This window comes from Biomphalaria glabrata, chromosome 1, assembly GCF_947242115.1.
Source record: "Biomphalaria glabrata chromosome 1, xgBioGlab47.1, whole genome shotgun sequence".
NCBI classification, from domain to species: Eukaryota; Metazoa; Mollusca; class Gastropoda; family Planorbidae; genus Biomphalaria; species Biomphalaria glabrata.
In genome coordinates this window covers 72,781,673-72,809,657 of record NC_074711.1, presented here as the reverse complement: position 1 = coordinate 72,809,657, position 27,985 = coordinate 72,781,673, and the positions used below count along the sequence as shown (strand labels likewise).

Genomic DNA, 27,985 nt, shown 5'->3' with positions numbered 1-27,985 from the left:
TTCTTGTAGGAATAGACTAAGGCCGAAAACGAAATGGATTGTATAATTTTATTGATGATTTTTATTGTACAAAAACGTTATCACCATGTATTGAATTGGTTTGATATAAATGAGACAATATGAACAATGTTGGTCATTGCGAAAGCTACATTAATATTATTTATGTGTTTAGATTTCACCAATACTTATTTATAACTATAAAGTATAAAACAATATTAACCGCAGAAACGCCAACCATCGTGTATCCAAGAAGTAATAACTTCAAAATGGAAATTCATTATAATTAATATATTTAAACATTTCTAAACGAGGATTGGCTGCCCACTAACATAACTCTACTTGATACTACCCACGAAAATGTCGAAGTCCAGCAACATTTATAATAGACACCAAAACAATAAAGTATCCAAGTCATTTACTCTCATAGAAATAGAAGACATTTATATCATCTGCCCTATAGATCGCAAGGTCTGGTAGGGACACTCACATAGAAACAGAAGACCTTTATATCATCTGCCCTATAGATCGCAAGGTCTGGCAGGGACACTCACATAGAAACAGAAGACCTTTATATCATCTGCCCTATAGATCGCAAGTTCTGTAAGGAATACTTTACTTTTTTTTCTCTATTTTTCAGAACTTGTTTAGAACTACCTTCAGCTTCAGATACTTTAATAAGACCTTCGCCCCTCCCATGAAATGTAGAGCCCTGCCTTCAAAACAAAAACAGGACAACACTCACACTTTAAGGAATATTTCAATTCAAATCTTCAAAAATTTTTTAAATTGTAAATGTTTGCAAATTCTTTGTTTCACAAGTCTAGTTGTAACTCGCTCCCACCACTCTTTTCCGCCCATGTCTTTACATTCTAACTGTCAGTTGAGTCTTGCCAAATGGTAAAAAAAAACAACTGTCTGACAGCTTACCAAGGTTTTCTTATTTTTATTATCATATTGTTTTTACAATCAATAAATAAAAAAACATATGAAGCTCAAACACCTTGGAATATAGATATAAATTATACATAAATATAATGTGTTAACTATTACAAGATTATGTGTTAACCAATATGTGTGTCATTGTGCACCCAAAAGGTACACATACGTATGTACACGTATTTAAGACATAGAATATTAAGTTTACATAATAATGAATTCTTTATAATATGTTATAGATTACAGCTTTTATTAATAATACCTCAATACTTACTAATTATAGATGCACTCAATATAAGCTTCTATAAAGATATGCTTAAATGAGTTCATAGAACTAAACTTATTACACAAAATTATTTACGCTAAAACAAAATGCTGTCCAGCTCACTACAGACATTAAAAACTAGATTTTATATCGAATCTATATACATGAGAAGGTTTGCACCAATTTTATACAACCATGTGATCAATTTAAAAATCAAATTCTCATAACTATGATGCTGTGAGTGACCAGCTGAATTTCTGGACGTTTAGTGTGGGGTTTACGATCACAGCTCTTCAAAGTATTATTGCTTGGTCTCTGGGTCCATGTCTTGTGATCACTGTAACCAAAAACGTCTCGCTGATACTTTCCACATAGTTTTGTGTATCTGGAATGGAGAAGAGCTGGCAGTAACCTTTCCTTTCACCAGATGGAAGAATTTGAAGGAGTTGACCGCTGTTGAACGTGACCATTGTAGGCGTGGAAACGAGTTGCTACAGCTCCAGACTCAGCATCGCTCGGTGGCCAGTTGATAGCATCGATATGACCATTGGGAGCTTTACAGAAATATAACAAATATATTAGATGTAATTGTATCATGTAATTGATTTGTAAAAGAGCTAGACTAACAATAATAAATGATTGTTATTGGAAATATTTGTACAATTTTTTGTTTAACGCAATTTCATGCTTTTAGCATATAATGGGCTATAAACCAATCACGTGTGGACCAGTTTGTGTGTGTGTGTGGGGGGGGGGGACTGACTTCTTGAGAGCGATTTAAAAAGAAAAGAGTTGCTCGACATGAATTCGAAACTAGAGTTCAAACCTCTTTTAATGTAAGGCAGAGGCAGATACTCTATCCAATGAGCTAGAGAAGTGCTTTTGAATATGGTATCTATATAAAACATTAAGACTAATTGATAAAATCATAGATTAATTTTTAGCTAAAGGGGAATAGACGCTATAAATTTTGTGTGTTCTGTCTGTCCCTCCGTCCCGTTTAGATCTCGTTAACGAGAAAAGATATTGAAAATCCGACATCATATTTTAGACCATTCAAAGTTCTGATGCAACGGCTACTTTTTTCTTTTTTGAAAGCGAAAAATTTAGTTTTTAAAATCAATTATGCAAGCAGTTTTTTCATAAAAATACACCATTTTTACAACTATTCACTATTAATAGTAACAAACACGGGAGGCTATTTATAGTAAGGGAGATTATAATTTACCATATTTTTAACACATGCCAACGGTTTTAGATTTTTTGTCAGAAAAGCATGTTTTTTTTTTCTTGAGGCTTTGAATAAGAGATTGACCCTTTACCAAACAATTTGATCAATTAGATAATCATTATACGACAACAGTTAAGCCAGGTTCACACCTAACTTCACCTTCACTTTCACCTATCCCTTGGTCTGCTGGACCGCTGGGGCACCACACAAGATCTGTCAACCTTCTTTCTCCATTCTTCTCTGTCATTTGCCTTTGATAGAATTTCATTCTAATAATCTTTCTAAAAATATTGAAACCTGTCTTTTTACCTGCCTGGGTGGACCACTTCGGGAGCCGATTTTGAGTTTGTGTTCCCACACAAACTTTCTTTGTAACCTTGTTGTTGTTTTTTTTTATTCAAGTGTTGTTAGGGATACTAAATGATTGTGTAAAGTTTCAACTTGATCCAAGAATGTGAAGTTTTAGAAATAGTTCTCTGTTGCATATAGTGTACAGACAGAGTAAGTTGATATAAGTCATAATCTTTGTACAAAAATGTGTCGGACATTAATTGTGTGTGTGTGTGCAATTAAATTTAATTAACTTATATAGATCTACTCTGCTTGTTTTTTTTTAAATAGTCTAAATAAAGGCCTGTTAAGAGGTATGTGGATACTTGATCAAATTAGCATCTTAAAAAATATGTATTCATTGTAATAAGACTAATTGGTGTAGCCGGAACTGACGACTAGGTAAAGAACCTTAACTAGAACAGAAAGGAGGGTGAAGTGCATTCTAGATTTCATATATACTAGTCAGAGGGTAGGTCTGTGATGATCAATGGGCTCTGAGAAGTGTTTAGTCAGGTATTATACAAAAGAAAAGATCCAGTTCTTTTCCAGAGTGTGGTTTTTTAAAATATACTATTCCATGATTGAAACACGTCGTCCTAATGCTCAGATAAAGAATCTATCACTAGGACACGGTGACACCTCAGTTGCTACGCAGTTTGAGGTTACACTACACATAAACAGGGAAGATTTGGTGAGGAAAAATTGAATAAAAGTGTAGTGTTAGCACTTAATAAAATGAATATGAAAAAATATTGTAAAATGTCTTTGTATGCGTTTGTGTGTTTTTGTGAAAAAAAAAATTTACTGGTAGCTGGTCCTCGAATCTCAGGCATGGGATAGCCAATGGGCAGTAAATGTCGTCCAGCACGAGCATATGGTTGGTCAGTTATCGGTAATGCTGAGGATATATTAGTCAATGGTAGGGTCCCTATTTTGATTTCATCAGCAAAATGAATGGAGTCAGCAAAATAGGCAGTAGAGGTCAACTCAACCTGGTAGATTTAATAAAACAAAAACAATTATATAGAAACAATGTATTGAGAGTTAATTCATTCAATTCGCTCATCTTTTTGTTTAATTAGGATGATATAAACTATAAATTTCTAATGAATAATTATTAACGAATACGAAAATTATTTGTACATATTTTTATTCTTGGTGTTTCTTGAGTTATCTTTCTTAGTGCTTTTTCCAGACAGAAATGTTTTATAGAGCAGATTTTATTTGAATTATCTATCGTAAGTGGTCTATCTTCAACTCGATATAATCTTTGCTGTGTGGAGGATTTCATGTTTCATAACTGTCCCAGAGGGAAAGGAACTAGTCAGGAACCCTTTCTGCCACTTTCACTGCCCCAGAGGGAAAGGAACTAGTCAGGAACCCTTTCTGCCACTTTCACTGCCTCAGAGGGAAAGGAACTAGTCAGGAACCCTTTCTGCCACTTTCACACACACACGCACTCACGCACGCACACACACACATACACAAACAAACTCACGACCGACGATATTATTCTTATTGAGAAACGAATGAATAGCAACAATGTCTTTCCATTGATATGTCTCAAATATTCTGAAAGTAAGCATAACAATAATACAATGATGATTTACCTAAATTGCATGTCTCAAATATTCTGAAAGTAAGCATAACAATAATACAATGATGATTTACCTAAATTGCGAAATATTCAAAGTGTTAACAGGTAAGTCTAATCGACTTCAATTTATTTTGTTTAGCGCCCCATTCACGTTTGTTTGTACGACTCACACTCTACATGCTTATTATGTGACCAGGGGCGAAGTTACTGTGACCTGAAACGAAGTTGCTGCAACTAGGAGCAGACTGGCGTGATGAGGGTCGACTGGATAGAGTCAAAGTGTTGGCACATAGGCCTACAGAAGAATCTCTTTTCTCGAATGATTCTGGAACTTGGGATATGGCTACAAACATGTTTTTTTGAATACACGTAGATCTTATGAATTTAATTGATACATGAGGCATTCTAAGAAGCTGTGATGTAAAAAAAAGGACAAAGATGTCAGATATCCCAACTTCAGTTTGATACGAATAATGGCCATCAATCCCGAATATCCACTAAGATTAAAGACAAGCACATTTTGCTCGGCCTATGCTAATATTATTATATTTAGTATGTACATTCAACAGTGTTCTTCAACTGTTCATATAAACTTTATCATGAAAGTCTGAAAGGATAGTATAGCATCTTTTTTTTATTATGTATTGCTTTTTTTTTTTAAAGTATGAAAGTAACTTACCTCGAGCCAATAACGAATGTCTATAACTCTGCTGCCTCCTAATCCAGTTGGGGGCAGGGGAGGGGTGGCTATCTCAGGATCCCATTTTAACGACCCCGCAGACTGGATCTGCTTCTCGCCTTCGTGAAGTCTCTTGTCAATTTTTAAGCTTTTAGATTTGGCGTGATAGATTGTGCTCTGTACAGACAAATAGTTTGTTAAAGTGAAACTTTTACATTTCCCGGAGCATTGATGCGGTTATTAACTGACTATTGAGATACATCTCTAGTAAATCTTGGAAATAAGAATGATGAGCAAACTAATTAACGTCCAAATTATTGTTTCTTTTATTCTTTTGATATTGTCCCATAAGAGTAACTACAATTTTTGGATGTTCACTCGTCTATAGCTTCCATCGGTCACAAAGCGACCAGGGATCATCAAATAGAAATGAGATGACTGCCTGGGCATTAGCTGTGGTCGGAACGATATCGCCCAAAAAGCAGTTTCCCTCTGTCCAAACAGCTGATCTATCCAAAGAACGGCAAATGCCGTTCACTTGTACATGAAAATGATTACATCCTGATCCAAACGTCTTGCAGGGCAGAGGTTTGAACTCAGGACCATCACGACTATCCTGTAGCCCTCTTAACCTAAGCCATATTCTCTCCCTCCCCAATGCACTTCTTCATCTCCTATTCACTTTTAGTTAAAAGCTTTGGGACCGCAAAGTTTGTCCAACATCAATCTGCCCTATAGACCACAAGGTCTGAAAGGGGAACTTTACTACATTTACTTACAATCTAACCTTATATAATAACTGTAATATAAAAACAAACTTTTAAAGCAAAAGTATTTCAAACGTAGACTCGAAATTATAGCTATCTTAGGAAAAACATTTTTCTAATTGAACTGTATTTTTAAAAACAGCTTCTACTTTTTACGTATTTGAAAACAACAACAATTGTGTGTCAATGTGTTCGTGCTAATAGGGCTAGAGGCGTCATAGTTTCCGGACATCGTAGATAAAAGTAAGTGTTGAAAAAATGTATTCATTGGAAGAGATAAACAAGGAGCAGGAAGAGTATAGGTTAGAAAAATATTTCTCTACATGAATAGAATACAGGGATAGAGCTATTGATTCGGAGTCAAAACATCCTTTAAGTGCACACATTTTTAGTGTGTGTATATAAATGAACATATTCCATCTTTGGAATGATTACCATTGTTCTGTAACAGACAGTGAAATGTATGATCTTTGTATTTACATTTAAATATTGGTCTAGTGCATGACATGATAAACTGTCCTACTTTTGACGATTCCTAAAGACCGTAGAAACAAAGTCACAACGATGAGCGCGAGACTTTCTAAATGTCTTCATCACGTAGCAGTCCTTAGCCGGCCTTCAGTTTCGGTGCTGACATGACATAAATCAGAGGGAACTAATGTTGTCACAAGTCAGACATGGCTTCAAAAAAACATTGGATTAAACAAGTGTTAGGTTGCCCCCCCCTCTCATACACACATACACACATACACACACCGCCCAAAACCCCCTCCGCTTTAAGGGACCCCGCGAAACGTAGATTCTTTATTCACCATTATACAACTATGCGGAGACTCTGCCATGCTTTCTATTGATGAGAACCAATAGGATCTAGACCAGTGGTTCCCAAACTTTTTTGTCTCGTAGACCCCTTGCCATGTTTTCTGGTTTTCCGTGGACCCCCTGCTTAAGTTAGGGCTATATTGAATTTTTGAAAATTCATCAATTTCAAATTACACATTTTGTTTAAAATAATATTTAACCAGTGACACGAGGAGTGAAAAAGTAATTTAAAACTACATTTTAAGTTGAATCAATTTTTTAAAATAAATTGATTAACAAAATTCAAATTTCAACCCATTATTTAATAGTTAACACGTACAGCATACAATCACTAAACACATTGGAAACTTTTTGTTTTTAAAGGCTTGCAAGCTCACCATCCGTTGCTACAGAAATTATTTTTCAAATACGGATTTGTTGTTTTATGAAGTAGTTCTTCAAAACATTAAATATTATTGTGCCTTAAGTATCATAGTTAAAGTTTTCACAAAGAGCATTTTTTGTGTGGATTTCTTGAGCCATAATAATTTGAATAAAAAAAATCATTACCAGACAAGGTTGATTCAGCCAGCTTTATAGAGAAATATGTTCCAGAAATATTTCGTTTGCAAAGACTTACATAAGAAGAAAGAAATATTTGACTATATTCCAACAGAGATCAAGAATTTAGTGAACTCTTCTACAAATCCATCGCCATAAAAACCGATGGGTCAGAGTTTGCATGGATGGTTCTCAGAAAGCCACCACAAACGGAGGAGCTGGAATACTCATTTAACGGCCAAATGGAGAAAAAATAATATAAAAATTAAGTTCATTGTAACTAATGAGCTCTATGACAACCACAGAGAAGAAATAGGAGCACTGGATCTAATAGCTACCATGCTAGCGAATCAGTAAAATTCACCAAACAATTAAATTTATTTCGTGACCAATATAAAAATAATCCTTCAAAGCTTGACAACTCTGATGCTTCCTAAATAAAACAACTCATGATGCATGGACTGACGATCGGTTGTCAACTTGCCTGCTTGCATCTCCCTTCGGGAGATTTGGGATAGGATGTAATTATCCACATAATCTGAAGGAGCATCCAAAAGATTTTGCACAAAACATATTGTGTGACCTTGTAAAGTGCAACAACAGCAAGAACACTGTTCTCCAATGTTGAACTAGAAAGAAATAGAAGGCTAACACACTTGCCAAATGTAAGAAAACAAATACACACTTGAACATCGCTCTCTATCAGGAAGAAATGAAGAAACTAATAGTGAATTGTAAAAACGAGAAATGGACAAGCTCTTATTCGATATACAAGAAAGATGAAACCTATTATAAACTATCCCAATTATAGGACCACGTATAATTGTTCACATCAAAACTGTACACCTCATAATGAGAAAACATATGTTCCGAAAGCTTAAAATTGGGACCATTGAAATTAGCCCTTTTGGAGTGTCACCAGAGAATGCCAACAATGTCTTCAAAATTGCATTCTTCATCAAGAGTCCCAAAACAAGACACCGGCCACAAAACCCGAACATGAAATTCTTTTAATGATATTAGTTTGTGTAAGAGTTTTTACAATTTCTTCAATGGCTGGTGAAAATCAATATCATGTGAGGTTTTCAGTATTTTACTTTAATCATCATCTTCTCAATATCGGGTTAAAGAGAGATTTTGTGGGTGTATTCTGAACTTTATCTTTAAGTATTTGAAAGTTTTGCAAGCTTTTATCTTTTTATCGGGTGGCATCATCTCAAATTATGCTCCAGCTTGATTGGTTTCATAGCATCATAAAAAAATGGCACATTAACACTCGCATGTTTGACAGGGAAGTAATGGAGTTCAATTTCAAATACTTAACACTGAACAGTCGACATTTCTTTTTGTTAAATTTATAACAAGACAAAACTACACTATTTAAATATAGTTATCAAATTAAATTAAACAATATTTCATTTACTCAGCAGGATAAAAATTTTAAGGATTTCCTAAGGTACAAATCATAAATGTGTGGATGAAAAAATTCCAATTGTCAAAATTAAAGTCACGACATGCTGAATTGAGATTCTTTATCGTAGACCCCCAAGCACATCTCATAGACCCCCAATTCCCATTTTAACTTTCGTAGACCCCTTGGAAGTCTTCGTAGACCCCTGGGGGTCTATATAGACCACTTTGGGAATCACTGATCTAGACTGAAATACAATGTGGTGGATTTATTTCAAAACTTTCCCTAAACAAGGAATTTGTACTCATTATAGATAAGCACTTTTCCGACCCTATATCAATAATCATGAAAACTCTTTGCCAGATATTTTGTTTGGTAAGATTAGTGGTACACCACAGCAGAACTAAGCGTAGGCTACTGTACGGCCATCTCTATAGTCTATACGCACACCGCAATCATAGCTGTATCAATAATAATCCGATACAGCCAAGGAATTGTCCATCATTACATAAGCCAGAAAATAAAGCTCAATACGATTACAGAAAATCTCCAAATAAATTTCGGATATATAGAGAATATCGTATAGTCCAGAAAGGCAAGCAAACATTTTTTTTTAACAACGAGGTCTTTAAAAATGTAAAGAAATGATTTTGTGTCACTGAACAACATAATAAACGCGGCCTTAAATATTAAATTAACAAGAGCAAAAGCTTTGTTGCACGTCACGCCTGGACAAAGACTGTCTGCTGTACCACTTTAAGGAATGCTCGGATATTACGTAACGGCTAAGGGGGAAGGGTATAAAAATTTGTTACGATTTGCATGACGACTGAGACGCATATCAAACGGCCAGACTGCTAGACTTCATTTTAAAACAAAAGTGTACTTTCAGAAGACCAGAAGTCTTTTCAACCACGTGGTAGCCAATTATTTTCACTAGCTTTACTTGTTATTGTTATAATCCTCATATTAGCTGCAAGGCTTCCAACTCAGGAGAGCTACCACTGGAGACGTCAAAAATAGAATAGACACACCGGCAGACAACGACTTTATCTACTTTGGATGTAGCAACGTATTCAAAGCAGTTTAAAATACTGAACTCTCCCTCAATCTTCAGACTCGAAGAAAAGCCTTCATAATTATTTAAATTAATATCATTTTTTTAATTATTTTTTTTTTCATAAAATGAGCTGACAGCCATTCTCTGGCAAAGTAATCCCCTTTACATTGTGTACTGAAAACTATTCGAATGATGTTGCAGTATCATGCTCTGACAGATAACAAGAGTCTTCTTGAGGATGTTCATGGTCTCGACTCGATGATCTTTGGGAGGCTGTATGACCAATAGCCATCTACAAAATATTGATTTAATCGATGTTTGGAAAAATAATGAGTCAATAGTTTAATGAGAGAAAGAAACGACGAAAGACTATTTACACCGGTATTACTACCTTAATATAAGTTTCACTTACCATTATAAATCTCAACTTTAAGTGTAATAAATTATTGGTGTAGTTTCTAACCCGGATGTCTATTACCATCTTTTCGCCAGGCATGTAGCCACGCCTACTGACATAGTATCTGATGTCAAAAAACCCAGGAGAGCCACATCCACAGCATACGTTGACTTCTTGCCTTCGTTTGATCTCTTTCTGGGGGGAGAAAACAAAAATCCAACATTGACACACGTAGTAAGACTACAGCAAACTTGTAACTGAATGTCTGATGATTGCCTGGTAACCAGTGCTCATTCCCCCCTGGGGGTCTGCGGGCCCCAGTTTGATAACCACTGCTCTTATGCTTAGATGTCATCATGAGTAGACAAATGAACTGTAAGCTACCTACACTTGCAACTGGATCTGTATTCAAATTGTATTTACTAATGACTGTAAAAGCCTTCTTTGTCGTGTGCTCAGGGTGTCCAACAACGTCCAGAATACATTCCAGCCAATAGCGGACATAGCCATGGGTCCCTTCAAATGACGACGGCAAATCAGAAGGCACCGGAAGTTCGAATGGCATCGTGTGATTTCCGGCCGGCAGAACATAGTTGTACGTGCTTTCGGGATCTGAGAAAGAAAAAAAATAAAGTCACGCAAGTTTCTCAAAACATGGATTAAGATTACCAACGTATAAAAGTAAAACATGGTGTTTATAAATGTCCGGCTATGTCCAGCTATGTCCAGTACGATGTAATGTCTCAATGTTTGGATGTTTCAATATAACTTGTTAGAAAACAAACGAGAATGGAAAGTATGTAACAAGTGTGTCAAAGTTTTGTTTGGGCATCGGTAGGAATCAAACCCATCCCAAAATAAAGAAAGCTGCATACAACAAACGCCATAGATCACTCGGCCACTGAGTTTTAAAAAAAAAATATTTGTATAAACCATAAATCACGAAATGTTTCAAAAAAAATTTATATCTCGAATCTGAGACTACTAAACCTTGTTTATTTGAAATATATTTTATAAAACGCACTTTTATTTGAGTGCATTAACAGGTGGGGGGTGAATAAATTGTAAAAATAAAGTGTGGAGTTGTTAATTGCTATTCCAAACTTTTAATTCCAAACTCAGTGGACTTGGAAGTTTGGGGGGGGGGGGTCCAAATGTACAGCAACTCTAGATCCATGACGCCTATGTGACATAGTTTATGAATCAAATAGAGCCCACTTTCTAGGATTTCAAATAGAAGTCTTGTAGTGCTTCTTGTCTTATAGTGGTTTGGTTGGTACAAAGATTAAAATGGAAGTTATTGGGTTTGATTTCGAGTTGTGGTAGAGGATCGTACTTTTACTTACAACATGATACAATTCCTGAGCGAGATGGATATTGTTACGTATTTCTGAATCTTCTGGCTAGATGTATTAGTTGGCACACAAATAAAAACACAGCAAAGAACTTGACGACTAAACTTTCAGTTTCATATAACTTTAATGACTATTAACTCTAACAGTTCGTTACTGTAACATGTAGCGTAGAAGACTGTACAATATCTGTCAGTTTACAGTTAGCTATACTTCGTTGCAATTCATCTCTTCACTTTGTTGCAATTCATCTCTTCTCAACTTGCACCGAGTCGTATTCCACAGAACAGACCAACGACACACTTCCCAGTGTCTCTCCAGGTCTCCCAAAGCTGAACCAAGTCGTCCTCAAGTCTATCGAATCAGAGCCGCACACGTCTTATATCGACTGTATCGACTGTAACGGCTCAAGTCCACTGTAGTTCGCTGTATAGACTTTAACGACAGTAGTCCACTCCAGTTAACTCTACCCTAGTTAACTTGCATCGAGTCGTACACATTTCTCTTCCACTAGGGCCGCACACGTCTTACATCGTCTGTATCGACTGTAACGGCTCACTCACGACTCCATACGACTGACTTTCACATTAACTCTCTTCTGGCTTATATAGAGTCCCTTATCGCTTGTCCAAAGTTGCACAAACACGGCTAGTATCCTCTGGAATAACACGTGAGGAAACGTCACATCCTGTCTTTGTTTATACATGTAGATTCCAGAAAACATCGGCTGCAGTGTCATCTTGCCGGGGTTACACGTAGTGACCTCTATCTGTCACTGTTCATTAGTAACTGTCCCCCTACTTAGATCTATTCGTCCACTGGAACAACACGTGAGGACACGTCATATCCTGTCTTTGTTTGTACATGTAGATTCCACAGAACACTCGCTGCTGTGTCATCTCGCCGGGGTCATACGTTGACCTCTACCTATCACTGTTCATTTGTAACAATATGTAAAATCTACATGGAAAAGTAAAAAGAGTCGGTCTGTTGTTTTCGTTTTCAAATCTTAGAGCATATGTGAACGGGTCTTCATGTAGCCTTATTATCAGGTCTTTGTGATAGCTCTAGTTCAGTGGTTCCAAAACGTTCTTTGTCTCGAAGACCCCTTGCCATGTTTTCTGATTTTCGGTAGACCCCCTACTCAACTTATATTGCATTTTTGCACATTCATTAACTCCATTTTTTGAACAAATTTCAAGCAATAGCGAGTGGAAGAGTGAAAAGGTAATTTAAAGCTGCATTGCAAGTGAAAGATATCTGTCTTTTTATTGATATTTAAATTCAAATTTAAACCAATTAAAATTACAGTATGTATTACTGGAATCACCAAACACAATTGAATTTTGTTTTCCTCCGCTGGTTCATCATCCGTTGCATGTTTCATATAGGAATTTGCTGTTCTTTGAAGTAGTCCTTGAAACATTAAATATTAATTAATTAACTAATTCTTGATCTATCATGCCTGGCTCAAATATTGACTTCGCAGAACTGTTTTCATTAACAGGAGAATCCCAATTTTAAATAATCAACACTGTACAATCTACATTTCTTTTTGTTAAATATTAGTTATAAGTAGACAAAATTAAGCTATTGAAATAAGTATTTAAATTAAATACAACAATTTTTCGTTTGATTAACAGGATAAGTATTAGAAAGATTAACTGAGGTACAATTACATTAATGGGATGTGAAAATTAATGTCACGAACTGCTTAAATGATATCCCTTATCGTAGACCCCTGTGGACATCTCAATAATGTTATAATATGCATTATCAATTACAGCCTTTAGGCAAGTTTGTTTTATAGCCTCGTCGTGTGCTATGTATTATTGTGCTAGTCAATTCTTGTATTTGAACACGTCAATCATATCAATCATTTTAAAATTGGATTGTGCAGATCATGATCTTCGGCTAAGGCTTTTCTTTAGACCTCTAATGTGTGTCCCGCGACATTTGTGAGATTTCTCCAGCTGTCTATTTCAGATACCAACTGCTGCCAACTGCTTTCCTCAATACCTCTCTCCTCTAGATAGCGCTTCAGTTGATCTTTAAAGCGCTTCCGGGGTTAGGGAGTGCGTCTGTTATGTAGTCCTCATAAAGCTCGCCAAAAAAAAAAAAAAAGGACCAACTATGGCATGCGGTCATCTACGGGATGTGTCCGTCACATCGCAGCTGTCGAATAGTGGCAGTGCATCTACACTGTCCACACTGGCCTAATGCAGAACAGGACTATTTGTAAGGTAGTTTTGCCAATGTATGTATCCATATAGGAGCGCATCATATATAACTCGATTACAATTCTAAAGCTTGGAACTCACACCCATCTGAAGAGCATTTAATAAACTAGAGCTCGTCTCCATATGACGAAATACAAGGCCTATTTTAATTGATTAAAATAAAACAACGTGATCGGGGGAAAAAAAAAAGGGGGGGGGGTACAGGATGAAAGAGGCTAAACCGGAAGAAGATATTGGAAATCTTGGAAATGGGACTTCTGGTGTGCAAGGAATGTGGGGCCGCGTCTTTCATGTGTCATTCATGACGTAACCAGGACACCGAAGTCTTTTGTGTTTACAAGACAGAAGAAAGAAAAGTGTCTTCTCGGAGTTTGTCACATTGTGATAGGGAGTTACAATAAATTAAAATACTGTCGACAGGAATAGGTAGGATTAAAGGGGGAAAACTACTACAAAATGTGTATGGTCTGTGTTCTGGGCCTTTGCTCGGCGTGTTCGCCCCCTTTGACCTAATTGTTATTTTACTTTTTTTTCTTTAGATTAATTGTTTTTGGTTATTTTTTTAAAGCTACTTAGACCAAAGGTGTTACCTGCCAGGCCTACCTGAATTACTGAAGTAAATTTCTCAGTTACGCCCACAGTGAACAATTAGGCTTTTGTTACTTAGGTTTCTGACTTTCCAAACTTTGAATATAATCGAATAGCAGAGCAAAACTATCTTTACACCAGAAAGTGTGCTGCTGCCAAGAGCCTTACCCTTTTCTCTCCGTAATATATATATATATATATATATATATATATATATATATATATATATATATATATATCATAGGCGTAGCCAGGATTTTTTTTCGGGGGGGGGGGGTAGGGGGATTTCCCCCCCCCCCGCCCCCCCCCCCACCTGGCGAAAAATATATTTATATGTATGTATGTGTGTGTGTATATAATCTATATTACATTCTGACCCGTCATTCTTTCGGAAGACGCTTATTGTGCCCTAGAATAGGTTCTTCAATGAGTTAGTGGAAAAATTGTAGATTCCCGCCGCCAAGCACTATTTCTGATATTACAAGCCAACAAAATGCATATTCTGAGGTATCTACAGTGCATGTTCCTGCTATTAAAAAGTTTTATTTCAAAAACCTAATGTGCTCTTCTTACTGACTTAGACCCTACCGCGCAGTTCGGCGCATTTGCCGTCAAGCTGTTTCATCAAAAATCTGTCACTGGTAATGTCTGAAGCCTCTTCCCACCTGCTCTGAGGACCTCCATGAATGTGTGGCGCCAAGTTGTACTAGGATGTCATCGCAACTCTTCTTATGCCTAATTCATTTTGTCGGAGAAGATGTCCCGCAAACCTCATGCGACGCTCTGTCACAATCTTACTAAGGGGTCGAGTCCCAGTTCGGCATAGGATTTCCTTGATTTAGACCCGATCTCTATAACTGACTCCTAAAATCTGTCTTAGCCATCTTTGTTGAGCCACATTTGTGTTTTTCAATTTCGGCAGATGACTATTCACTGCTCTTTATTAATGGAGCCCAGCCACTGGTAGAAATGTGTAACCTCTCTTGAATACGCTCTTGGAATTAAGTGACTGTAGTTTGCTTTAGATTTAATATCGAAAAATGAAGTTTTATCGTCAAAATCATCTGTTGGGGGTTTTAAACTAAAAAATCTCTCGAGTTTGTTTTTTTTTAATTCAAAACCCCATTTAGCTACGGTCATCGAATTTGGTAACTCTAGTTTGCTTAAGAATAATATTGAAGATAGAGGTTTTCCACCTCAAAACGCTCGGTAAGGGGATTTTAAACTCAAATACATCAGGAGGAGATGGGTTTAAACTCAAAACCCCAATTGGCTTGGCTACGCTCAAATAATTTTAGTGTGTAATTTGCTTTTTTTATATTGAAGAGGTATTTTTAGCATCAAACCCCTCTGAAGGGGGGTTTAAACTCAAAACCCTTTTTGGCAAAGCTCATAGCATTTTGAGTGCGCAATTAGTTGTTTTTTTTATATAGATGAGGTATTTTTTTAGCTTCAAACACTACTGAAGAGGTGGGGGGGGGGGGGGTAAACTCAAAACCCCTTCAAAATTTGAAGTGTGTAATTTGCTTTTTTTATATTGAATAGGGGGTTTATTGTAAATTTTGGAGGGGGTTTTTAAAAATCAAAATCTTCCTTTACTGTGCTCTTGGAATTTGGGGATTGTCGTTTGCAATTTTTTTTTTTTGTTTTTGTTTTATAGAAGAGGGGGATTTAACTGCTTAAACCCCTGGTATGGGGTTTTAAGCTCAAAACCCCCTGGTAGTGGTTTTAAACTTAAAATCCCAAGGCTGTGATGGGGCGAGTGATGGTTTAGTATTAAAATCTCACCTAAAATAAACAAAATCAAAGCATTTCGGTTGAACCCCAACCACCCCCCCTGGCTACGCCCATGTATATCCATGTATATATATATATAATATCGTTTAAAATAATGTCTAAATTCTCTTAAGGTTTTCCTAATGCTCCTGTATATCGCCCCTACATTTCTCCACAAACGCTTTCTCTTCTTTATTTTTTTATTATTTCTTTTTTTGCTTTACTCGTTTCGAATGTTCCTTCAGGTTTGAAGATAATTACATCCTAACCCAAACATCCCGGAGGACGGCGATGGGCAGAGTTCAAACCCAGGACCATCGTGATCATAGAACGACAGTCCACATCGCATACCACACGACCAGGCAGCCATCCTTTGAAAATGTAGGCAATCTTAACAATCCTTATGTAAAGAAATCGCAGATACTGTGATTAACATATTTCATGACAATCCCTCAATAACTATCTTGACATAATTTCACCTCATCGAGGGGTAAGGCTTCGCTTAGAATGGTGGCTGAATTTTGATTAGCAATTCAACAAGTTTGTTCGGATGAAATGCGCACTTATTTCTGTGTCTCGTTGAACATATCAACTCTCATTATAGACATAATACCTAAAGCAGGAGACCTGATGACCCAGTTATGTATGTACCAAACCTGTACAGGTTTTCCTTGTTTGGAGATACTCACCTTACATGTTTTGTAGTAATACTTTTGTTTTTAAATAATTAGTAGCTGTTACAATTTTAACAAGTCAAAAATTTATTTAAACAAATAGATGTCGGTGCATGGAAAAACTACATTCCGAAATGAATATTAATGTTCTGTTCAAGGTGTGTACAGGTATTTACCAGACTTTACTGCTGTTAATTTACTCATAAATTATTCTGTAACAGCCAGACGTACTTTGAATGCAGACGAAATGCGACTAAATGGCAAGAAAACTATGTTTACAACACAAAGTCAGGTGTCGAATATGGCTCTAGTATTTTAAGCCCCACTCTACTATTTTATTGCTTTTTAGGTAATTATTAAATGAGAAATGCTAAAATGTATACGAAAATGAGGCTGCAATATTTTTGTATGGATTTTTATTTCTTTTCTACACTTAGGTTAATGTTACTATTCAGACCAGCCCCTATTGTAAGCATCCTTTACGGAACGTAAAAGTAAATAAATGTTATAACGTATCTTTTACACTAAATCATAAACAAATTTACACTTTGAAAGTGTTATGACATGATTAGGATTTAATTATTTGTTTCGGGAATAAGGGGGAAAGTTTTAATTAGCGACAAGTGACGTGACAGATCTTTAAAAAATAAGAACGATCTAAGCGACGCTAAAAGGAAGACGCTTCTTGTAGAGTAGTAGACTTGATTACAATAGAATAGATACAGATTTACGGACATAGCTGACAGCAGACGATTCCCTTCTTGATTATTAAATATCGTTATTTAACAACATCAGCGTCGACTACATATTTGATTGTTTCGGCCTTTCGCCGGTGTTACTGAATTAGTTGAGTTCAGCGTTACTTACAGTCAGATCTACACTAGACAGATTGCCAAGAATCAACACCGCGCGGAAGAAAGACATAGAGGGGAAACAAATAATTCTCGTTCCATAAGTTATGTGAAAAAAACAACTAATTAATACTAACGACTACGTTAACACATGGTTGAGTGTTATGAAGAGGTTGTATATATTTCCATGGTTACAATGAGGAAAACAAATGATTGGTTTTGGTGGCGTCTTATCTTATATAATACAGACGTTACTTCAAATAAGAAGATGATCACATCCTACGCGTCATGCAATTAGTCATGCATATTAACCAATGACCTAAACTCTGCTAAGTCACTGGTTTTCCTGGCTAGCTCATGCTCTAATAGCACTAGGGAAGACGGAGCATTTGTACAAATTTGTCCTAGCATATGGGACGAGGAATGTGTCTTTATCTTTGTGTCTTTCTGAGAATTTTATTAGATTTTGTTTTTGTATTTGAAGATTATGGTTCAGTGTTTTACGTGTAATTGCTACTTTACTTTTGAGTCTTCTATCCTGAAGGCTTTCTTAATTTAGTGATTTTACTAAAGGTGTTACTCTAGTCAAATGTGAATATTCGTTTGTTATGAATCTCACTGCTCTATCTTGTGTCTGTTCCAGTTTCTTAATGTTTTCTTAAGTTGAGGGGTCCTAAACAGAGGATGCATATTCTATTTTTGGCCTAACCAAGGTTAAATAACATTTTAATTTTATGTTCTTATTTGATTTATAGAAATTTCTTTTAATAAACCCTAATGCTTTGTTTGATTTTTTGATAGTTTCATCAATATGGGGATTCCATGACAGTTTTTCATTTATTATAACACCTAGGTATTTTGCGTTTTTAGTCTGTGTTACTGGTTTACCGTGCAATTAATTTGTTTTAGTTTTTTTGTTACTCTTAATAACTGACATTTTTCTGGGTGGAAAGACATGCTCCAATTTAACTCCCATTTCTGTAATTCATCTAATTCTTTTTGTAAAATTTCTGTATCTTGTGTTGTTTTATTGTTCTATATATTATCCAATCGTCTGCAAATAATCTGACTTTTGTTCCTGGTAAATCATTTATGTAAATTAAAAATAGTAGTGGACCTAAGACAGTTCCTTGAGGTACACCTGAGTTTGCTGTTATTGGTGTTGATTTAGAGCAATATATTATTACAGTTTGTTCTCTCCCTATCGAAAAATCTTTGATTCACTGATGCAATGGACCATCAATGCCAAAATATTTTAAATTTGGAAGCAAACTATGGTGGTGAACTTTGTCAAAAGCCTTGGATAAATCTAATAAGATAGCATAAATTTGTTCACTATTATCTAAACCTTTTGAAAAATCATCAATTAGTCCTATTAGTTGTGTTCCACATGATCTATATTTCCTAAACATGTTGGTATGGTGTGAGGACATTATGTTTGTCTAAGTGGTTTATGATGTTTCTACATATTATGTCTTCTAGGATTTACATGTGATGCTGGTTAGTAATAAAGTTCTGTAGTTCCTGTGTCAGATTTTTCTCCTTTTTTAAATAGAGGTGTGACATTAGCTTCTTTCTAGTCCCTTGGTACTCTGCCCTGGTTAAGAGATGCCTGAGAAAGTATTTTGAACACTGCTGCTAGCTCATTGCTTAGTTCTTTGAGTTATCTAGCTGGAATACCATCAGGTCTAGATGCTTTATTCGGTTTAATGTTGGCTAATAGTTTTTGGATCGCTCTTTCTTGTACTTCTATATCTCCTATGTTGTCTACTTGGTTCAAATTAAGTAATATGTCTTTGTCTCCTGGGGATGACAATGCCGATGCATTGAGTGTAGAATGATGAAACCACGAGATGGTCTGTGATAATTGATATAAATGAAAGTGACGGGTTCGATAGTTAGAAGAGACAGATCAGAGACGCAAGAAAGTAAAAAGTATAGATGTGTATTTGTAGTGATTTAGATTTTGTTTAAATATCATTTTATTTTGATACTATTAGATGAATTAGATCTATATCTCATTTCAAGTTGAACTATGTATATTGTTAATAAAAGTTATATTAAGTATTTGTTGACGAAAGACGTCTGTTCAAGTTATTTAAAATATACTAAAAATAAAATAGGCCCACATGGGTTTCGTTGTACAGTCTGTCTGGAGCTGCAATCCAACGACCAACCATAAACATTGAGTAAAAGAATTTTAAAAAAATGTTATACCCTAAATTAGAAGATTGAACAACCAACAGGATCTAATGACAACACTACTACCTGCGCCATAAAGTATGGTTGTAGTTTTGGAGTAGGTCTCTGTCTCGTGGATTGTCCGCAGATTTTTAAAGATTTTCTGAGACTGTTTCATGGCTCCAGTTGTTTGGTTGACAGCATGGCCTTCCGTCCATTCAACTCGGCCTTCTCCCAAGAACGTCATGCGGACACCTGAATGTAAATGAAAAAAACAATTTGAATGGAAAGTTAAAACTGATTATATATAAGCACGGTGGCTGAGTGGTAAAGCGCTTGGCTTCGGAACCGGAGATCCCGGGTTTGAATCCTGGTAAAGACTGGGATTTTTAATGTTAGTGATTTTGAAAAAAAGATTGAGATATTTTCAATATGCCCTTTAATGTGAATTGTGAGGTACTAAATTAATTTAACTTAATCTAACAATCATCTCAAATAATTAATTAAATAATTCTTAATGTGTCAAAATTTAAATTTCTGCAGGGGATTGTCGAAATTCAGTTTTCCGAATTTCATATGCTGGGGGAATGTGAGCAATGTTGGCATCTTCATATAGTTGTGAGCCGCTTTTTCAGTGATGAAACTTAGAAGAAATAAATCTCATTCTGAAAACATTTGTTTTTGCGAGGCCACATGAAATACTACATTCTACTTTATACCATCTTTGTCCTTCCTCAAGTTAATACTCTCATCTTTTGAATCCAAGCCGATACATGTATGTACAGATATAGGCATTGATGGGCACCACTTATCTCATAAAATGGTATCTACTTCTAAAAGGAGCCTAAGACTTTCATCCCTTAAAATTTTTTAAAAATATTTCTTTACCAAACGTTTCTTATTTATTGTCACTTTGTCAACTTTGAAACTGTTAGTCATTGTACGTCTGCTCAATTTGAAGGACTACTGGTTGAAACTATTTTCAATGTTTGAAGCTGGCCGTACAACGTTCAAAGGTATTTGCTCATGTTTCTTTGAAACCGGTTTTTTGAACACACAGGGGAGACAATTACAACACTTGTTACTTCTGCTGGCCGCGCCTAGTGTTGTGCCCTAATTATCATTTTCTCTTTGCATACAATTTGTAAAATTAAATACATACGTTATTTAAGGGTCTTTAAAGAAAAGTTCAGGCTGAGGGCATATGTTTGTCACAATTTCTTTGACAAGCTCCATATAAATAAAACGTCAAATTTAAATTTAAAAGCATCCCACAATCTATAGCTTGTATATATAAACTATAGTGCACATATCTGTTTGTTTCATATATTGATATAAGATAACTAAAAAGATGAATTCATAGCTGTTGCTTATATTATACACCATATAGTTTATCTGCATATTAATTGTTAGTACACCAGAAGCGTAGTGAGCAAAACGTGCGCCCAGGACAAGAAACTTTATTGGCTCCTCTTCCCCGCCATTTTCCATGAACATCACATAGAAATATAGCAGTGGCGTAGCTCGGGTGGGGGAGGAAGGGGGATTTGAAGATTCCCCAGGGCCCCCACTTGAGGGGTCCCCCAAATGAGTGTCCGACATTTGTTTTTAAATAAATTAAATATTACGTCACGTTGTTATATAAGTTTGTGACCCTGTTGTATGTATTTCACACAGATTATTAACTTTTTCCGTGCAGTAACTTCCACAGCGCTGACAAGTGCCGTGTTACTCTCAGGAAGTAACTTGGTATATAGGGTAGTTTATTTCATCATCCTTATCATTTAAGAAAAGAAAGGAGACCATGAACGTGTCGAAGAAAAGTCTCACTATTCAGATGATTCATTCAAAGTCGAAGAAGTGAAAATGTCTCTTGATGAGAGAAGTAGGCATAGTGCTGAAGAAACTCCAGGGTAATACCTTTTACCACAGTCAGAAAAAACATCTAAAGTAAGTGATACAGAAGATGAGTCAAGTGATGGTCTTCCAAAATCACTTTCTCCAGAAGTGGAAGAAGCTGTAATTAAGTACAAAGACTTCGGATATATCCAGCCTGGAATTTTATCTGAGTAACTGCGAGCAAAGATGTTGTTAAGGGGTAGCGTAATTTTTCCAAAACCAACATGAAAGATATTTGTTCCCAGTAGGGTTTGACCAAAATAAATAACGAAGTTTGACATCATGGTTCACTAAAAAGGAGAAATTTGCAACCGATCTGGGCTCCTCTGCTGTCCACACTTGGGATGTCTAGTGTGTTTTGCATGTGTACTGTTTTCTGAGGCATCAGAAAAGACACCTAGTGCATTGAGCAAACCTGGAGTTGGTTTCATCAAATGGAAGAAATGGAAGAAACCTGAGAGACTGAAAGAACATTATTATTATTATTATAGCTTTTATATAGCGCTACTTTCATGCTTATATAGCATGCTCAGAGCGCTTTTAGTCCAATCTCATTTGTGGACCAGTGGGGGGAGGGGGTATCTAGGAGTTGGTTTTCCGTGCTGCCTTTAGGCTCAGTAAACACAACTCTGCCCGAGTCGGATGTCGAACCTCGAGCCCCCTTCTAGGTAGCCAAGCCAAGTTCAAGCGCACTTGGCCTCTCGACCACGCTTCCCACATGAATTAGTGAAGTAGGAGTCCACCACAGACAAACTCTTTTGAAGAGGAAGTTAGAAGAAGAAAAGCTTAAGGCAGAACCAGATGAACTGTCACATATGTTTCATGCTCAAATTTTGAAAAATCAGCAGTATTGGAGAGATATTCTGAAGCATGTAGCAGAAGCTAAATCTTTAAATACTTAGCAAAAACAAACTCAAGCTGACGTGGTGACAACGAAAAACTGAATTCACCCAGTTCTGGGAACTTCCTAGCATCTTCGAAATTTCTTGCAGAATTTGATGAAGTTACGAAACACCACTTACATAGAATCGAATATGGCAAGACACCCATATTTGTCACCAGAAGTTCAAAATGAGTTTATAAACTTGATGGGTAATAAAGTTAGGGAATCAATTGTTGGGAAAGTTAAGCAAGTTCGTTACTTTTCTCTGATGCTTGATTCCACCCCAGATGTTTCTGATCAAGAACAAGTATCCCTAATAGTTATTTGGATGTTGATAATTTCGAAATAAAAAAGTCATTTATTGGTTACTTTGAAATTTTTAAACCTGAGTGACACCATTATGAAGAACTTGTTCTGAAAACTCTTAAAGACATTAAACAGGACTTTGATTTGTGCAGAGGTCAAACCTATGATAACGCAGCCATAATGAGTGGCCGTCTGTCTGGCCTGCAGAAACGTCTTTTAGACAAATCCAAAAGCAACATTTCTGTACTGTGATAATCACTCTCTGAACCTGACAGCTCTTCATTCTGCTGAGATAGATCCTGCAATAGTCACCATCCTTTTTGGATCTGTACATGAATGGTTTAACTTTTTTTCCGATTCACCCAAGAGATGGGCCAAACTGAAAGAAGCTGGAACCGGAAGTTTAAAAAAGGAGAAAAATACAAGGTGGTCCGCAAGAGAATTTTTTGCTTATCTGAAATTCTGGTCAAATCTCAGAATGTAGGGTTATATATTTATTAAGTACATTATCTCATGTCATGATGTCGAATGTCAAAATGTAAGGGGCCCCCAAAGAGGTCAATGCCCCCCCGGACCCCAAATCCCTAGCTATGCCCCTGAAATATAGCTTTATAAATAAATAGTATTTAATAATAATATAACTCAAATAACCTTAGAATGTATTACTTAAAATCTCTACAATAATTTTTTGGTGCCTCTTTGAGCGTGGCGCCCGTTGAAGGTGGCACCCGGGGCATCGTACCCTCTTTTCACTACGCCTCTGTAGAATACCCAAACTCAAAGAGCCTTTATGAATATGGATATATACAGACACTGAGACACATAAAATGATCATCTTGAAAGGCAAATGTACACATGTACATGAAAGGAAGAGATCTTTGAATAATTCATTATCAATGCAAATAGAAAAAAAATGTTAGTTAGGTTGATACTTCGTAACACATTTGTAAACTACAAAGAACACAGTTCTTGGCTAGCTTATATTGTAACCATTTAGTGATACTTTATTTAGGTGCTATGACCATTTACAACTTATAAGGTCAGAAAAAAATAGCAATATAATCTCAAACCAACCTAGTACGGGGCCAGTTATCTGCCAATATTTTTCAACTTCGATTGTGCCCAGAAATATGGGTTTTTGTTAGTTGTTGTTTTTTTAACTCATAGATTTATAAATGTTTCATAGTTCATGTTTATTACAAAGATGTTAAAGACTACTTTGACATCTAAGTCATGTCAAATATAGAACGGTTTGAATGGAGCCTCTTATATATGGATACAGATAGTAGGCCCTATGATACTATATTATTTTACATTAACCCACCTCCTTATACCAGGGGAAATTAAGCAGGCTAAGAGAGATTCGATAAAAGTGAGATACCCTTTTGCTGTGTAGCCTCCTCTCGGACCAGTCATCTTTTTCTTAGCCTACATTGTGATGAACTGGTGCTCTGCTGAAGTGTCCTCTTAACACTGGTTGGTGGCTTTGCGTGACTAAGCAGGTGGCCAAACTAGGTTTTCTTTAAGGAGATACATTATAAATTGGTATGGCACCAATAGTCCCATTACCCTTGGAGCGTGTCAAGTTCTGCTTGATATTTTTCTCGTGCATGTCCTTCTTAAAGATGCTTATGGTATGCTTTTATCTTTTTAACGCTCAGAGCTGACGCTGGTATGCAGTGCGTGTTTAGTCTAGGAACTAAGCTATTATGGGACCCTTTATAAGTCCAGACATTATATGTCAATGTTAAATATTTCTTGGGGCCCTAATCTATAGCTTGTGTTGCCTATAATAAATCCGACCCTGCTGGTATGTGAGTGTCCGTCTTAATGTTGGGCTTACAAGGCAGGCATTAGTTTCAGTGCTTCTTCTTGGATGCCTAGAAGCTGGGAACTCTCTCTCTCTCTCTCTTTAAGGCACATTCATTTAATTTTTAGATCTAGATATAGTTAATTGATTATCAAAAATACACAAAAAATCACAATTTAGTGTTGCATTCAGTTTTATGATAAAGAAGATTATGTATGTAAAAATTGCAAAATAATAATTATGAGACGAGAGTACTCTCGTTTTTGATGTTCATTTACTAGATCTAGATCTAAAAATTAAATTATATGTTACATAGGTTAGGGTTGAAAACAATAACCTTTAATTCTTTTAACTACTTTACAAAACAACGCCTTGATCCAACTTTTTAAAAAATTTTCACGACATTTTTTGTAGTGTTAAAAAGTCTCCATGTCCAGTCTAGATCTAGTATATGTATAAGTCTATGGTGTAGCCTATATTGAAGATTTGTATTAGTGGTGGGACATTCACAAATAGGAAGTTTTTCGGTGTATCCAGTACAGATTAAACGAAGTTTTGATAAGCTATTTATTTTTTAAGTTAAAAGATTTTTCGAGTGCACTTTTTAGCACGGTAAGATCAAATTGTCTAAACTCTTCTGCTTCTAGCTTTTATTTAGTTGGCAACATTGAAGATCAAATTTAGCGACCTTGACATTGTTTTACTTCATAGTAAACAAAAAAATCTACAATAGACAAACGTAGCGTCAGATGTTAACCCCCCCCCCCTTTTTTTTTTTTACATTTCTGTCTAACATTCGCAATGTTTCGTTTCATGTAGGCATAAGCATCAAACTGTGATATAGATTTAAAAGTTTAATGTCTTTTTTATTTTGTTTCACAATACAATGGTTAACACTGTACAATGAATCTTTTTTTTTTATAGTTATATTTTTAAATTGTACTTTTCTAAACTTGACCATTTAGTATGTACAGACAATTATCCTAGAAAATTGCGAAGACGACTTTACCAATTATACAAATCATAACATTTCAACTTTTTAATCTCTAGCTCAAAACTGACACACAGTAAGACGTAGATTCAAAAAATGATTTGATTTGAACCCAAATTCAATCCTAATAATAGACTCCGTAAAAAAAAAAGGATAACAAAGATTAGATACCTCGAACAGGCAATGGAGCTGTGATGTCCAGGGTGACCTTCCCGTCCAACAGTCCTCCTGCCCAGCAAACTGATCTGGGGTCGTTTGTCAGAATAGCAAAACACTGTACTCTGGCCATGGTGGTCAGTGTTATCTGGTGGAATCCACTGGGCAGCGAGCAACCCTAGGATCGTAGAAAAAAAATATTATTTAAAAATTGCTTGTTAGAAATTTACTTTTTTTTTTTAAATATTCTCTAAGGAAAATTTTTTTGAGGGTTATTAAAACAGATAAGACATCTGAGCTGTTTATTTTTCTAAATACATTAGTATCACTCAAGTTGGCCTTGAAGGTGTTCGACATGAAACGGCTACCAATGATTGGACAATATATATTGCAGATGTATACAGTAATTAAAAACGAAAAATAAAAATACCGAATTAGCAACGATAACAAACAACTAATCTGCTGCGTCCATATAATCGTTAGACATTTGTTTCGCAATAGATATAACGACAATAATGGAAGAAACAAAAATATTTAAAAGTTATGCTTTTTAATATGTATCCCCCCCCCCCCCCCCAAAAAAAAAAAAAAGTCATAAAATCACACACAAAAAAAACTACTCAAAAGTAACGCGTTTTTCTTCCATTGTAGTCCGTTATCCAGGGGAGATAATACAACAAAAGTATAACTGTAGACTGTAGGGCTATAAACCAAGAATAGCACTGATTCAATGTTAAATTCTCCAATTTAGGATTGATCGGGCTAGGATTCTGTGGCGCATGTGGCAATTTTGAATGCACCAGATTGCACCATGCATCTTTTGTTATTTCTTACCTGGTAACAGACCAAGCATTACAAAGTGATATTTATTTAAAGATCTATGTGCTGCCATTGTTAACGCAACTGTGTCAATGCTTAACACATGTGTACATTGGGTGGAGGGATGTCTATGGTCATAAAAAACATAGCCAAGTTAATCCCAACATGCTTAAAACTGTCATGAGGACATTAATGTATACATTAGTCTAGTGAAGTCACCAATGTGTATAGGAGTCAGGTGAAGTAACTAATGTGTACAGGAGTCAGGTGAAGTCACTAATGTATACCTGAGTCATGTGAAGTCATTAATATATACAGGAGTCAGGTGAAGTCACTTATGTATACCTGAGTCATGTGAAGTCATTAATATGTGCAGGATTGAGGTGAAGACACAAATGTGTACATGAGTCAGGTGACGTTACTAGTATGTATACAAGTCATGTGAATTCCAGGTTAAGATTGTTACAGTCCTTCAATCAATGCTCTACCAGTTGGGCCATAGTGGTCTCTTTTGATTGCGCAAAATGTATTCTGCATTACTTTGTACAATACATCTTTCAAAAGCCTTAACCCTCTCCGCTCTAAAATAGGTTTTGTCCTCGTGATATTTTTGTGACATTTAAGTGTCAATTTTAAGAGCCTGCTTATCCTCGTGACTGATAGTTGAAATGTTATGGCGAACTATAAGGAAGGAAACATTGAATCTATTGAAATGTTAGACACGGATTTGAAGGTTAGAGCTAGATGTCCTGTGAACGCATGCTTTTAAAGTATTAAAATATATCAGTATTAGAATGACATTATCACTCTGTAGCTACGTGAGTTACCGCACTCTTCATTCATCTTCGAACTCGAAGATAAGCCTTATTATGTTTATAACAAGAGTACGAAAATAGGAATGCTTACCTCCAACTGGGCATGTTTACATACTATATATCGCCTAGAGTTCCACTATAAATCGAAAGTTATTGAAATACACACATCCATTGGCCTAGGACTCTTTATAAGTCGTAAATCTTAAAACAATCCAATCATTAGAACTCGATTCTGTACAGGAACGTTTAGAAACAAAATTCCATTTTTTTTTTCCGAACTCTTCACGCTTTACGATCTTCTTAGTTATCACCAAATACAAACAACTGAATTTATATTTCACAAAGTCAGGCGATATGAAACAAAATTGTGTCCCTTGTTATGGTAATTAAGCAGAGTTGTGTCTCCTGTTTAGTTCCCTACAAAAGGGAGGAGTCCAATGTGTTTTTTTTTCCTTACTCAAAAGTGATGAATGAGATTCGTGTCACCATGACGGCCACTCAGTTTCACCTTCTCAATGGAGGGAGGCATCCCTGAATACACACTTTAGCGTATAGAACACTGGTATCTCCATATAGTATCATACGTCTAGTCTGGAATCAGAATTA

General features: G+C 36.0%; 1 protein-coding gene across 1 annotated transcript; it reads right to left on the bottom strand.

Moving 5' to 3' along the window:
- Nucleotides 1-42: 42 nt before the first annotated feature.
- Nucleotides 43-27,970, bottom strand: LOC106071957 (arrestin domain-containing protein 17-like). Its single transcript, XM_056013139.1, has 8 exons — nt 27,471-27,970; nt 25,761-25,923; nt 19,788-19,955; nt 10,427-10,650; nt 10,054-10,233; nt 5,042-5,218; nt 3,571-3,757; nt 43-1,755 (listed from the first exon to the last, which is right to left on the bottom strand). Exons 2-8 carry the CDS (start codon nt 25,876-25,878, stop codon nt 1,622-1,624), a joined length of 1,188 nt encoding a protein of 395 aa, XP_055869114.1. The 5' UTR covers nt 25,879-25,923; nt 27,471-27,970; the 3' UTR covers nt 43-1,621.
- Nucleotides 27,971-27,985: the final 15 nt, after the last annotated feature.